The 13356-nt window shown below is 52.2% G+C and overlaps 1 protein-coding gene across 2 annotated transcripts in view; it reads left to right on the top strand.

Annotated features, from left to right (window-relative positions):
* Positions 1–9250, top strand: part of DPYSL2 (dihydropyrimidinase like 2) — an 89085-nt gene extending 79835 nt beyond the window's left edge. For both annotated transcript variants that reach the window (XM_071579030.1, XM_071579031.1), the window contains exons 13-14: positions 4773–4938; positions 6393–9250. In XM_071579030.1, coding sequence (XP_071435131.1) covers positions 4773–4938; positions 6393–6484 — 258 coding nt within the window. In that variant the 3' untranslated portion in view covers positions 6485–9250. The remainder of the gene's footprint in view (positions 1–4772; positions 4939–6392) is intronic.
* Positions 9251–13356: the final 4106 nt, after the last annotated feature.

Here is a 13356-nt window from a genome sequence, read left to right as displayed (position 1 = left end):
TGCCTCCCACCAAAACCAGATTTCATTACTTTAAATTCATAAAGCACCTCAAAAGACACTCAGCAAAGCAAAAGAAAGAGAGTAACAATAAAATGTTCCTACTTCCCTGAACTAAAACAAAATGTGAAGTAGCAGCAGCAGCAGCAAGAAAACATTGTTGATGTTGTTGTTCTGGATGTACCAAAACAATGCTCCCAGGAAGCCTATAAATATATATAATTATATATAAATATAAATATAAATATTTATTTATTTTCTATTTATATATAATTATATATTTTTATATATTTATATATATATTTTATATATATTCTAAATCCCACCCATGGTCAGTTTTCATAAGTTTATAACAGTGTCTATAAACTTTATCACAGCTTCTAATTGGAAGTTACTCACTGTCCAGATGTACTTTTTGTTTCATGAGAAATTATCTGTTTTATTCCCATCGCTTGTTTCTCTTAAATCCTTTCTTATCTCTCTTTATTTTACTTATCTTGGCAGTTTTCTCTCAGTTTTAATTCATTTTCACTGTTGTCATCTGTACAAGGAGGTACCACTGTACCCGAGGCCTGAAACCTTCATAATTCAAGAAATAGAATCATAGAATCATAGAATCAGTTGGGTTGGAAAAGCCCTCTGAGATCATCGAGTCCAACCCTTGGTCCAACTCCAGTCCCTTTACCAGATCATGGCACTCAGTGCCACGGCCAAGCTCAGGTTCAAACCCTCCAGGGATGGGGAATCCACCCCCTCTCTGGGCAGCCCATTCCAATCCCTGAGCACTCTCTCTGCAAAGAATTTCTTTCTGCTCTCCAACTTCAATTTCCCCTGGCAGAGCTTGAGCCCATCGTGCCCCCTTGTCCTATTGCTGAGTGCCTGGGAGAAGAGACCAACCCCCACCTGGCCACAACTTCCCTTCAGGGAGTTCCAGACAGTGCTGAGGTCACCTCTGAGCCTCCTCTTCTCCAGGCTGAACACCCCCAGCTCCCTCAGCCTCTCCCCACAGCACTTGTGCTCCAGTCCCTTCTCCAGCCTCGTTGCTCTTCTCACTTGGGTCGGAAGAGACCTCTGAGATCATCAAATCCAACCCTTGATCCAACCCCACTGGGATCACTCTGGCACTCTGTGCCCTGGGCTGGTGATCCCAGTGGGGTTGGATCAAGACATGGTGGATTCTCTGTCCCTGGAGGTGTTTCAGAGGACACTCAGTGCCACATCCAGTCCCTTCTCCAGCCTCGTTGCTCTTCTCTGGCCCCGCTCCAGCCCCTCAATCTCTTGCCTCAACTGAGGGGCCCAGAACTGAACACAACACTCAAGGTGTGGCCTCCCCAAGGCAGAGTCCAGGGGAAGGGTCACTGCCCTGGGCCTGCTGGCCACGCTAGTTTGGATCCAGGCCAGGATCCCATTGGCCTTCTTGGCCACCTGGGCACACTGGTGGCTCCTGTTGAGCTTCCTGTCCCTCAGTCCCCCCAGGTCCCTCTGCCTGGCTGCTCTCCAGCCACTCTGTGCCCAGCCTGGAGCGCTGCCGGGCTTGGGGTGGCCAAAGGGCAGGACCTGCACTTGGCCTTGGTGAACTCCATCCCATTGCAATCAGCCCATCCCTCAAGTCTCTCCAGATCCCTCTGCAGAGCCCTCCTGCCCTCCAGCAGCTCGACACTCCCTCCCAATTTGGTGTCAGCAGCAAATTTGCTGAGGATGGACTCAATCCCCTCATCTAAACCATCAATAAAGATGTTAAACAGGACTGGCCCCAACACAGACCCCTGGGGACACCACTGGTGACCAGCTGGACACAGCCCTGTTCACCAGCACTCTCTGGGCCCGACCCTCCAGCCAGCTCTTAATCTTCATAATTTCTCAGAGTTTTGCTGTTCACCTGAGTCATTGCAGGAAAGTGCTTTGGGTTGAGCTTGGATCTGGTGCAAATTTTGTTCTTATTAACAGTCAATAAAATAAAATAGTATAATATTAATTACCATCATCAGGGCTAGGCTTGGCAAATGAATATTTGAGTTTGTAATAATATTTAAATAATATTTTAATTCTTCTCTGTCCTGGGGCACCCAGACAGAGCATGTACCCAGAATCCCTCCAGCTTGTAAATATGTAAATAACATGTAAATAAAATGTAAATAACCTGCCACAGGGGGACCAAGAGAAATTATCAATAGCATTTCTGTATCAAACCTTCCAGCAACAATTTAGACTTCTGATTTATTGCTTCAGATCCACCCTGCTGCTTTCCCTTCTGTCAGGTGGGATCAGATGCTCTTGTCTGCTGACTGGTGAGTCACAGGCACAGCCCCCTGACTGCTTAAAAGGGAGAATTTTCAATTTTGAAGAGGCTGAAGCTGTTGGGAAGTGATTCTGTAAAATACCCCCATGTCAGTCTTTTGATGTGTCTGACAGGGGAGATGCCTGAGCTCAACTCCAGATCAGCTGCTGAGAATTTGAGAGGTTTCTTTCTAGGTGAAATCTGAGTTCTGAGCAGAAATGACTCTGATGTTTGACGTGTTGCCCTCTCCTGGACAGAGCCAGAGCTGTGTTGGTTCTGCAGCCCAAGGGGGATCTTCCCATTCCTTGCAAGTCACCCTTCCTTGATTGTTCTTAGTCCCCAAAATTCCAACCTCCCATAAATTAGCAGAGTGGAGAGCAGATCCCGGACTATTCCTGCTGTGTTCTGCTCTCCCACAGAAATACAAGTCTGGCCTTTAAATCCAGTTGGGCATCTCAGCTGGAATAATTGCATTTAATCCCATCTAAAGCTCTGGGGCTGGTGATGGGCAGTCCTGCTTGGCATCCCTGGGCAGTCCAGCCTGACATCCCTGGGCAGTCCAGCTTGGCATCCCTGGGCAGTCCAGCCTGGCTTTCCTGGGCTCCCCTGGGCAGTCCAGCCTGGCTCCCCTGGGCAGTCCTGCCTGGCATCCCTGGCATCCCTGGGCAGTCCTGGGCAGTCCAGCTTGGCATCCCTGGGAATTCCTGCCTGGTTCCGCTGGGCAGTCCAGCCTGGCATCCCTGGGCAATCCAGCCTGGCTCCCCTGGGCAGTCCAGCCTGGCATCCCTGGGCAGTCCTGCCTGGCATCCCTGGGCAGTTCATCCTGACATCCCTGGGCTCCCCTGGGCAGTCCAGCCTGGCATCCCTGGGCAGTCCAGCCTGGTTCCCCTGGGCAGTCCTGCCTGGCTCCCCAGGGCAGTCCTGCCTGGCATCCCTGGGCAGTCCAGCCTGGTTCCCCTGGGCAGTCCTGCCTGGCTCCCCTGGGCAGTCCTGCCTGGCATCCCTGGGCAGTCCAGCCTGGTTCCCCTGGGCAGTCCAGCCTGGTTCCCCTGGGCAGTCCTGCCTGGCTCCCCTGGGCAGTCCAGCCTGGTTCCCCTGGGCAGTCCAGCCTGGCATCCCTGGGCAGTCCAGCCTGGCATCCCTGGGCAGTCGTGCTTGGCATCCCTGGGCAGTCCATGTTTTACACAGATATAGATATAAAATAGATACAGGTCTAAGATAAATACAGATATAAAATAGAGATAGAAATAAAATAGATACAGATAAAAATTAAATATGGTTATAAAATAGATATAGATATAGAGATATAAAATAGGTAGAGATATAAAATAGATACAGATATAAAATAGATACAGATATAAAATACAGAGATATAAAATAGGTATGGATATAAAATAGATGCAGATATAAAGTACAGGGAATAAAATATAGATCTAAAAAAGGTACAGATATAAAATATAGAGATATAAAATAGATATGGATATAAAATAGATACAGATATAAAATGTATATATATATAGAGAGAGAGAGATAGATATAAAACAAATATAGCTAGAGTGCACATTTTGCATAAGAAATAGGTGCAGGTATAAAATAGATAAATACACAATGGGTGTGTCCTGGAACTGGCCCAGAGGGAGCAGCCCCAGGGTCAGAGTGGAGCAGATTCCTTGAGCATCCAAACCCCCTTCCCATCCACCAGCCTTGCCATGCCTGGCACTGGCTCAGCACCATCTGGGCAGCTGTGGGCTGTGCCCCGAGGGCTGTGCTGTGCCCTGAGGGCTGTGCTGTGCCCCAAGGGCTGTGCCCCAAGGGCTGTGCTGTGCCCTGAGGGCTGTGCCCCAAGGGCTGTGCTGTGCCCTGAGGGCTGTGCTGTGCCCTGAGGGCTGTGCCCCAAGGGCTGTGCTGTGCCCTGAGGGCTGTGCCCCAAGGGCTGTGCTGTGCCCTGAGGGCTGTGCTGTGCCCTGAGGGCTGTGCCCCAAGGGCTGTGCTGTGCCCTGAGAGCTGTGCCCCAAGGGCTGTGCTGTGCCCTGAGGGCTGTGCTGTCCCCTGAGGGCTGTGCCCCAAGGGCTGTGCTGTGCCCTGAGGGCTGTGCTGTGCCCTGAGGGCTGTGCCCCAAGGGCTGTGCTGTGCCCTGAGAGCTGTGCCGTGCCCCAAGGGCTGTGCCGTGCCCCAAGGGCTGTGCTGTGCCCTGAGGGCTGTGCCGGGCCCTGAGGGCTGTGCTGGGCCCTGAGGGCTGTGCTGGGCCCTGAGGGCAGGGCCCTGAGGGCTGTGCCATGCCCCAAGGGCTGTGCCCCCAAGGGCTGTGCCCCAAGGGCTGTGCCCTGCCCTGAGGGCTGATCCGTGCCCTGAGGGCTGTGCCCTGAGGGCTGTGCCCTGCCCCGAGGGCTGTGCCCTGAGGGCTGTGCCCTGAGGGCTGTGCCGTGCCCCAAGGACTGTGCCGTGCCCCAAGGGCTGTGCCCTGCCCTGAGGGCTGTGCCCCGCTCTGTCTCCACAGCTGGCCGAGCTCAGGGGTGTCCCCCGCGGGCTCTACGACGGCCCCGTGTGCGAAGTGTCGGTGACGCCCAAGACGGTCACGCCGGCGTCGTCGGCCAAGACCTCTCCTGCCAAGCAGCAGGCACCGCCCGTGAGGAACCTGCACCAATCTGGCTTCAGCTTGTCTGGTATGGCACTGGGCACCGGGGCACTGCTGGGAAACGGGGCTGGGGCATGTGGAGTTGGTGCTGCTGCAGTAGGGAGGCATCGGGGGAGGCTGGGGGGGGTTGGGTGGGAGGTGTTGTCCCTTCAGGGAGGAAGAAGAGCAGAGCAGGAGCTGCCATGGAGTCCTGCTCCTTCTCATGCCATAGAGTCCTGCTCCTTCTCATGCCATGGGGTTCTGCTCCTTCTCATGCCATGGAGTCCCTCTCATGCCATAGAGTCCCGCTCCTTCTCATGCCATAGAGTCCCACTCCTTCTCATGCCATGGAGTCCTGCTCCTTCTCATGCCATGGAGTCCTGCTCCTTCTCATGCCATGGCATGAATGCTGAGCACCCCAGCCTGTGCTGGGCTCAGTCCTCAGCTGGATGTCTGGAGAGGGCACATCATGGTTTGAGTTGGAAGGGACCTTAAAGCCCATCCAGTGCCACCCCTGCCCTGGGCAGGGACACCTCCCACTGTCCCAGGTTGGTCCAACCTGACCTTGGACACTCCCAGAGATGGGGCAGCCACAGCTTCTCTGGGAATTCCATCCCAGCCTCTCCCCACCCTCCCAGCCAACAATCCCTTCCCAATATCCCACCTCACCCCACTCCCTGCCAGTTGAAATCCATCCCAGTGCCAGTTGAACCCCAAGTCTTTCAACTGCCTCTGGGCTGGAGCTGAGGAGGGGCTGAGACCCCCAGAGCTGCTGGTGGGATGGAGCTGGAGCTGCCAGGGATGGGCAGGAGCCCTGGAATGGGCTGGGATGGAGGGACCTTGAAGGTCACCCAGTACCACCCCTGCCCTGGGCAGGGACACCTCCCACTGTCCCAGGGGGCTCCAGCCTGGCCTTGGACACTCCCAGGGATGGGGCAGCCACAGCTTCTCTGGGAATTCCATCCCAGCCCTTCACCACACTCACAGGAAGGAATTTCTTCCCGATATGCCACCTAACCCTGCCCTCCTTCAGCTTAAGGCCACTGTCACTCCATGCCCTCGTGTTTAAAAGTGAGAATTTTCTATTTTGAAGAGCTTGGCAACATCTGTTTTTAAGATGGCACCAACTCGAGCAGAGCTTTGCCAGCTGGGACCAGCCCAGATGGGGCAGCTTGGATTGCTCAGCTGCTGCTCCAGTGCCAGAAGGGCACAATCAAAGGGAGAAGAAGGGCAGAGCATTGAGCCAACTCTTCCCTGAGCAGGGCTGGGAAGTTCAGGAGTTCAGGGATGAGATGTTTTCAATCCAGCAGAGTTTGGGCACTGGGGACCAGTAAAAGCTTTTCCTCCAAATGCCACACAACCATAAAAAAGCCATCTAAGCTCAACAAGTCCAACCATAACCCAGGACCACACCATGCCCCCAGGTGCCACATCCCCAGGGGTTTTGAGCCCTCCCAGAGTTGGTGACTCCCCTCTCTGTCTCTGTCTCTGTCTCTCCCCCAGGGGCACAGATCGACGACAACATCCCGCGCCGCACGACCCAGCGCATCGTGGCACCGCCGGGGGGCCGTGCCAACATCACCAGCTTGGGCTAAGGACCCTCCCCTCCTGTGCCCACCAGGCAAACCAGGGGGCCAGGGCACCCTGGAGACCCTCCTTGATTCTTTTAGAGCCTGTGACAGTTACTGCGGGCAACAGCGGGAGGGGCTGAAGCAAAAGCGCCTCTTTCAGCCCCCCCAGGTCCCTCCTCATCCTCACCAACCCCTCTCACTTTCCCCCTTACACATTTAAAGAAAAAAAAAACCCTGTTTTGGCACCTCTGACATGCAAGAGTAAATGTAAAGAGGGTATTTGAGATATGTGGCCTCTGTCCCATTCAGCATCTTTCTTTTAATAAAGGAAGGATAAAGTGAATTTCCCGGGAGCTGCCTTTAAGACAAACACACACACACACAAAAAAGAGTAATAAATAAATAATAAATGTAAAAAAAGCTTTTTTTTTTTTTAAATGTCAAGCAGAAGAGTAGTTCAAGGGTTTTAAACTGGATATTCTGTAGGGTTCTGTGCTCCAGCAGGAGAGTTAGGCACACAAAGCCCAGGCTGTGCCCAGCTGTTCCCCAGCACCACCTCTGAGCTCCCTGAGAGCTGTTGCTGCCAGGAGAGAGGAACAGGAGCCAGGAATTCCCAGAGAACATCCCCCCCAGCCACTGGGTGAGCCACAGTCCTGGGGGACTTGAGTTCTCTTGGCTTCCTTTGTTTCCTTGATTTCTTTTCCTTCTGGATTTTGCTGCAACTTCAGTCCTCGAGGTCGCTTTTCTGGGGTTTTTTTTTTAATGTTTGTGTGTGTGTGTTTTTGATATATTTGTATCATTGTGTTTACAAAGCCTTATCTGAGAACTGGGAATAACGTCCCTGTTCTTCCCAAACCTCATCCAAGTCCCAGACTCCTGCCAGTGTCACTGCCACTGCCACCCTGGCCCTCCAGGTGTCCCTTGGTTGCATCATTCCAGTCATCACCACGGAGCTGCAGTAGGTGATGGAGCAGGTCCATGAGCTCTGATCTTCACCTCAGCCCACCAGGCCTTGAGCTGGTGCAAACAGAGGAGCTGGACAACCCCTGAGTTGCTGGGATGGAGCATCTTGAGAGGTTTTTAGTAGTTAAGTTTGTGTTTTGTTCCTGGATCCCAAGAAGGGGGATGTGGGCAAGGAGCAACATTCAGTGGCTGAAGAGTTCCTGGAGCAGAAACCCCTCCCTGGCCATGGGGAGAGGTTATTTTAAGCTTTGGGAGAGTTATCAGTGGTCAGGGAGTGTTTCCTGAGCATCTGTGGCCATTCCAGTCGTGGCCCAGAGGCCCAGCTGTTGGCACTGGGAGTCCTGGAGCAGCTCAGTGGGCACAGCTGAGAATCCCCTGGGCATGGGGGGAGTGTCCCAGCCTGGCATTCCTGCAGGAATCTGGGCACATATCCAGGGGAAGGCCTGGCCCTTCCCCACCCTTCCTCAGATTCCTGGGGTCTGGGAAACCATCAGTGGTCCTTCAATGACTGGAGGAGCCCCAGCTTTTGGGGCAGGCAGGGCATGTGGGCATTGAACCCTCTCTGAATGGCACTGAAGGTCTTTCAGCCCTGGGACTGGAGGCTTCTTGTTTCCAGGACATGATTTCAGACTCCCACTCCTCCTCAGCTGGAGGGTTGGCCATTCCCAAGCACTTGGCTCTGAGCACAGGGAGCTTTGCCACCCACGTTACCTCCACTCTCTGCCCGCCCTGGCACTTGGCTGCATCTTCTGCTTTCTCTCTTTGTGCTTTGCCACCTGACATTGTTTGGTTTATTTTCCATAGCTGTGAGTGTTTTCTTAAATGGTGTTTACAGGTTCTTTTGGGACAAAAAAAAAAAAAAAGCTCTATATGAAGGGGTTTGAGAAACAAACAGCAAGTTTGTTGTTCTGAGGTATCAGTGCTGGGATCTGGAAAGGATCTGGTACCCAAACCCTCCCAGCTGCACCACCTGATTCCTTTAGGCCCCTTTGAACACAAAAGTTAAGAAAAACTTTGCCATTTTGCATTTAGGTTCAACTCTTGGGTCTTTTTAGTTTTGCATAAAGAGGTTTTTTTTTTGCACTTTGTTTGTTAAGTAATCCGTGAACTTTAATATATATTGCAGCTATTTTTTTTTTTAATTTTCTTTTTATCACCTGTATGTTAAACTCAATTTGAAGGAGTTGGGGAGAAAACAAGAGAAGAATTTCAATTCTACGAAACACTTGCGGCTCTTCAGTATTCACTTGAGTCTTCCTTTTGTTGGTTTTTTTTTTTCCTTCACTGACTCATGATGACAGTTTAGTTTTGATTTGACCTTCAAAAGGAAAGGAAACCACACAAAAAAAAAGACAAAAAAAAAAAAGAGATTTTTGCAGGCTATGTAAGCATGTTTTTTTTCCTGTGACAGCTCGTCTGCTTTGTGTCTGTTTGATGAATGTCATATGTAAATGCTTAAAGAAAAAAAAAAAGAAGACAATGACTTAATTAATTAATTAATTAACCGCAGTGACTTGAAGCTCTAAAAATAAAACTAAAAAACAAACAAAATAAATAAAAAAAAGGTAGGATTTCATACTAGCTGGATTTAACCCTTGGATTTGTGATTGTGAACCATGAGTGGAGGAGCTGTAAGTGCTAAAGCTGATCATGTGTGTAGACAAAGAGAATTTCTGCTATTTGACCATTGTCTCAATGGCAAAGACCCCCCACCCCACCCCACCCCACCCCACCCCCAAGTCTTGTGTTCTGTTCCCCAACAACTCTGTGTTACATGACCATGGGAGCTCCTAATAAAGACAAAATGATGTTGTTTCAGGAGGTGCATTTCTGTCTCCACGTGGTGGGTGTTGTGTGTCACCTTGGATGGTCCTTCCCAGCCAGGCTGAGCCCAGAATTTGGGGGGAGATGGGCAGGGCAGAGCTGAGGAGAAGGCCCCGTGGTCCTTGGAAGGTGGGGATGGTCAGGGTGGGATACAGAGACATTTCCTGGGGAGAACAACGAGCTGTGACTCGGGGCAGGTGGTTTAGAACAGCATTTGGCAAAGCAGAGACCTCTGCCCAGAGAGGGGGTAGATTCCCCATCCCTGGAGGGTTTGAAACTGAGCTTGGCCGTGGCACTGAGTGCCATGATCTGGTAAAGGGACTGGAGTTGGACCAAGGGATGGACTTGATGGTCTCGGAGAGCTTTCCAACCCAATCCATTCTGTGATTCTGTGGATGTGGCACTGAGGGAGAATCCAGCACGTCTTGATCCAACTCCACTGTGATCACCAGCCCAGGGCACAGAGTGCCAGAGTGATCCCAGTGGGGTTGGATCAAGGGTTGGACTTGATGATCTCAGAGGGCTTTTCCAACCCAATGCATTCTAGGATTCTGTGGATGTGGCACTGAGGGAGAATCCACCATATCTTGATCCAACCCCACTGCGAGAATCCACCATGTCTTGATCCAACCCCATTGTGATCACCAGCCCAGGGCACTTGGTGATCCCAGTGGGGTTGGATCAAGGGTTGGACTTGATGATCTCACAGGTCTCTTCCAACCCAAGTGAGAAGAGCAACGAGGCTGGAGAAGGGACTGGAGCACAAGTGCTGTGGGGAGAGGCTGAGGGAGCTGGGGGTGTTCAGCCTGGAGAAGAGGAGGCTCAGAGGTGACCTCAGCACTGTCTGGAAGTCCCTGAAGGGAAGTTGTGGCCAGGTGGGGGTTGGTCTCTTCTCCCAGGCACTCAGCAATAGGACAAGGGGGCACGATGGGCTCAAGCTCTGCCAGGGGAAATTGAAGTTGGAGAGCAGAAAGAAATTCTTTGCAGAGAGAGTGCTCAGGGATTGGAATGGGCTGCCCAGAGAGGGGGTGGATTCCCCATCCCTGGAGGGTTTGAACCTGAGCTTGGCCGTGGCACTGAGTGCCATGATCTGGTAAAGGGACTGGAGATGGCCCCAGGGCTGGACTTGATGATCTTGGAGGTCTTTTCCAACACAATCCGTTCTATGATTTGCCTGAAGAATCAAAGGTCACTGTGGAATGTGAACAAAAGGCCCTGGAACTGCTGGCACAGCCCTCAGCCCTCCAGGGGGTCTGCTTGAACCCTCCTAGAGCCAAGGAACAGGGGGCAGAAAGCACAGCTGGAAATGGGAGCCACAGGCAGGGATGGAATGGGGAGGGTCAGAGCTGGTTGGGGAAACACCAGTGGCACTTTGGGTGGTAGTGGTTGGGTTTTACTGGGAAAGCACCAGTGAATTTTGGGTGTTGGTCATTGGGTTTTATTGGAGAAACATGAGTGTGACTTGGGGTGATGGTGCTGGGTTTTGGGAAAACACCAGTACAATTTTTGGTGGTGGTGGTTGGGTTTTACTGGAGAGACACCAGTGGGACTTCAGGTGTTGGTCATTGGGTTTTACTGGGACACCACAAGTGGGACTTTGGGTGTTGGTCACTGGGTTTTACTGGGAAAACACCAGTGCAGTTCTGGGTGGTGGTTGGGTTTTAATGGAGAAAGACCAGTGGAACTTGGGGTGGTGGTGGTGGTGGGTTTTACTGGGAAAACACCAGTGGGATCTTGGGTGGTGATGGTTGGGTTTTACTGGGGAAACACCAGTGGGATCTTGGGTGGTGATGGTTGGGTTTTACTGGAGAACCACCCATGGACTTTGAGGGGTGGTGGTTGGGGTTTACTGGGAAAACACCAGTGAGACTTTGGGTGGTGATGGTTGGGTGTTACTGGAGAAACACCAGTGGGACTTCAGGTGTTGGTCATTGGGTTTTACTGGGACACCACAAGTGGGACTTTGGGTGTTGGTCACTGGGTTTTACTGGGAAAACACCAGTGCAGTTCTGGGTGGTGGTTGGGTTTTACTGGAGAAAGACCAGTGGAACTTGGGGTGATGGTGTTGGGGTTTACTGGGAAAACACCAGTGGGACTTTGAGGGGTGGTGGTTGGGTTTGGTGGAGAAACACCAGTGGGACATGGAGGGGTGGTGGTTGGGACTTACTGGGAAAACACCAGTGGGACTTTGGGGGTGCTGGTTGGGTTTTACTGAAGAAACACCAGTGGAACCTTTGGTGTTCGTGGTTTGGTTTTACTGGAGAAACACCAGTGGAACCTTTGGTGTTCATGGTTTGGTTTTACTGGAGAAACACCAATGGGACTCTCCAGCTGTCCTGGACCCCTGTAGGCTCTGGAAGTGCTCTGAGGTCCCTCTCTTGAGGAGAGGCACTGGTTATCTATCCAATTAACGAGGGAATCCTGGCTCTGACACCAATGACATGCAGTTATTTGCCTTCTGGTCCCTTAAATTGGATAGTGGCATAAATGCAATCAGATCCCACCAGGAGTATTTAGGATTTATTGGCTTATCCCAACAGTAATAACACAGTGAAAGACACACTGAGCCTCAAGCACATCTGCAGAGCCTCCACTTGGCTTTATTGTATTATTAATTTCTTCCTCCAGCATCTAATTGGAAAGAAAGAAAACTCCTTGGAGCAAACAGATTCCAGGGCCCAGTGAAGCTGTTGGAACAGGCACAGTGTGGAGGGGTTTGAGGTCAGGAAGAAGCAGCAGCAGCCAGGTCTAGAATCACAGAATCATAGAATGGATTGGGTTGGAAAAGACCTCCAAGATCATCAAGTCCAACCCTTGGGCCAACTCCAGTCCCTTTACCAGATCATGGCACTCAGTGCCACGGCCAAGCTCAGTTTCAAACCCTCCAGGGATGGGGAATCCACCCCCTCTCTGGGCAGCCCATTCCAATCCCTGAGCACTCTCTCTGCAAAGAATTTCTTTCTGCTCTCCAACTTCAATTTCCCCTGGCAGAGCTTGAGCCCATCGTGCCCCCTTGTCCTATTGCTGAGTGCCTGGGAGAAGAGACCAACCCCCAGCTGGCCACAACTTCCCTTCAGGCAGTTCCAGACAGTGCTGGGGTCACCTCTGAGCCTCCTCTTCTCCAGGCTGAACACCCCCAGCTCCCTCAGCCTCTCCCCACAGCACTTGTGCTCCAGTCCCTTCTCCAGCCTCGTTGCTCTTCTCTGGCCCCGCTCCAGCCCCTCAATCTCTTTCCTCAACTGAGGGGCCCAGAACTGAACACAACACTCAAGGTGTGGCCTCCCCAAGGCAGAGTCCAGGGGAAGGGTCACTGCCCTGGGCCTGCTGGCCACGCTAGTTTGGATCCAGGCCAGGATCCCCTTGGCCTTCTTGGCCACCTGGGCACACTGGTGGCTCCTGTTGAGCTTCGTGTCCCTCAGTCCCCCCAGGTCCCTCTGCCTGGCTGCTCTCCAGCCACTCTGTGCCCAGCCTGGAGCTCTGCAGGGCTTGGGGTGGCCAAAGGGCAGGACCTGCACTTGGCCTTGGTGAACTCCATCCCATTGCAATCAGCCCATCCCTCAAGTCTCTCCAGATCCCTCTGCAGAGCCCTCCTGCCTTCCAGCAGGTCGACACTCCCTCCCAACTTGGTGTCAGCAGCAAATTTGCTGAGGATGGACTCAATCCCCTCATCTAAACCACCAATAAAGATGTTAAACAGGACTGGCCCCAACACAGACCCCTGGGGACACCACAATAAATCCAGAGAGGGACTCTGGACAAGGGATGGAAGGACCAGACAAGGGGGAATGACTTCCCAGTGCCAGAGGGCAGAGTTAGGTGGGATATTGGGGAGAAATCCAAGGCCAGGTTGGATCTGGCACTGGACACTCCCAGGGATGGGGCAGCCAAACCTTCTCTGGGAATTCCTTCCCCATCCTCACAGGGAAGAATCCCTTCCCAAACCCCCACCCAACCCACCTCAGGCATCCTCCCTGTCTGAATTCACCTCCCACAGATGAACTTCAACTTCATTTGTGCAGCTTGGTCTCCACCAGTGCCTAAAACAGAGAGCAGAACCTCCCAGTGCCACCTGGGGCTTCCTAACTGGGAGCTGCTGAGGTACCCCAGGG

Source organism: Pithys albifrons, chromosome 29 (genome assembly GCF_047495875.1).
Source record: "Pithys albifrons albifrons isolate INPA30051 chromosome 29, PitAlb_v1, whole genome shotgun sequence".
NCBI lineage: Eukaryota > Metazoa > Chordata > Aves > Passeriformes > Thamnophilidae > Pithys > Pithys albifrons.
Note: the sequence above shows the minus strand (reverse complement) of the source record. Positions and strands in the feature narration are given on the sequence as shown.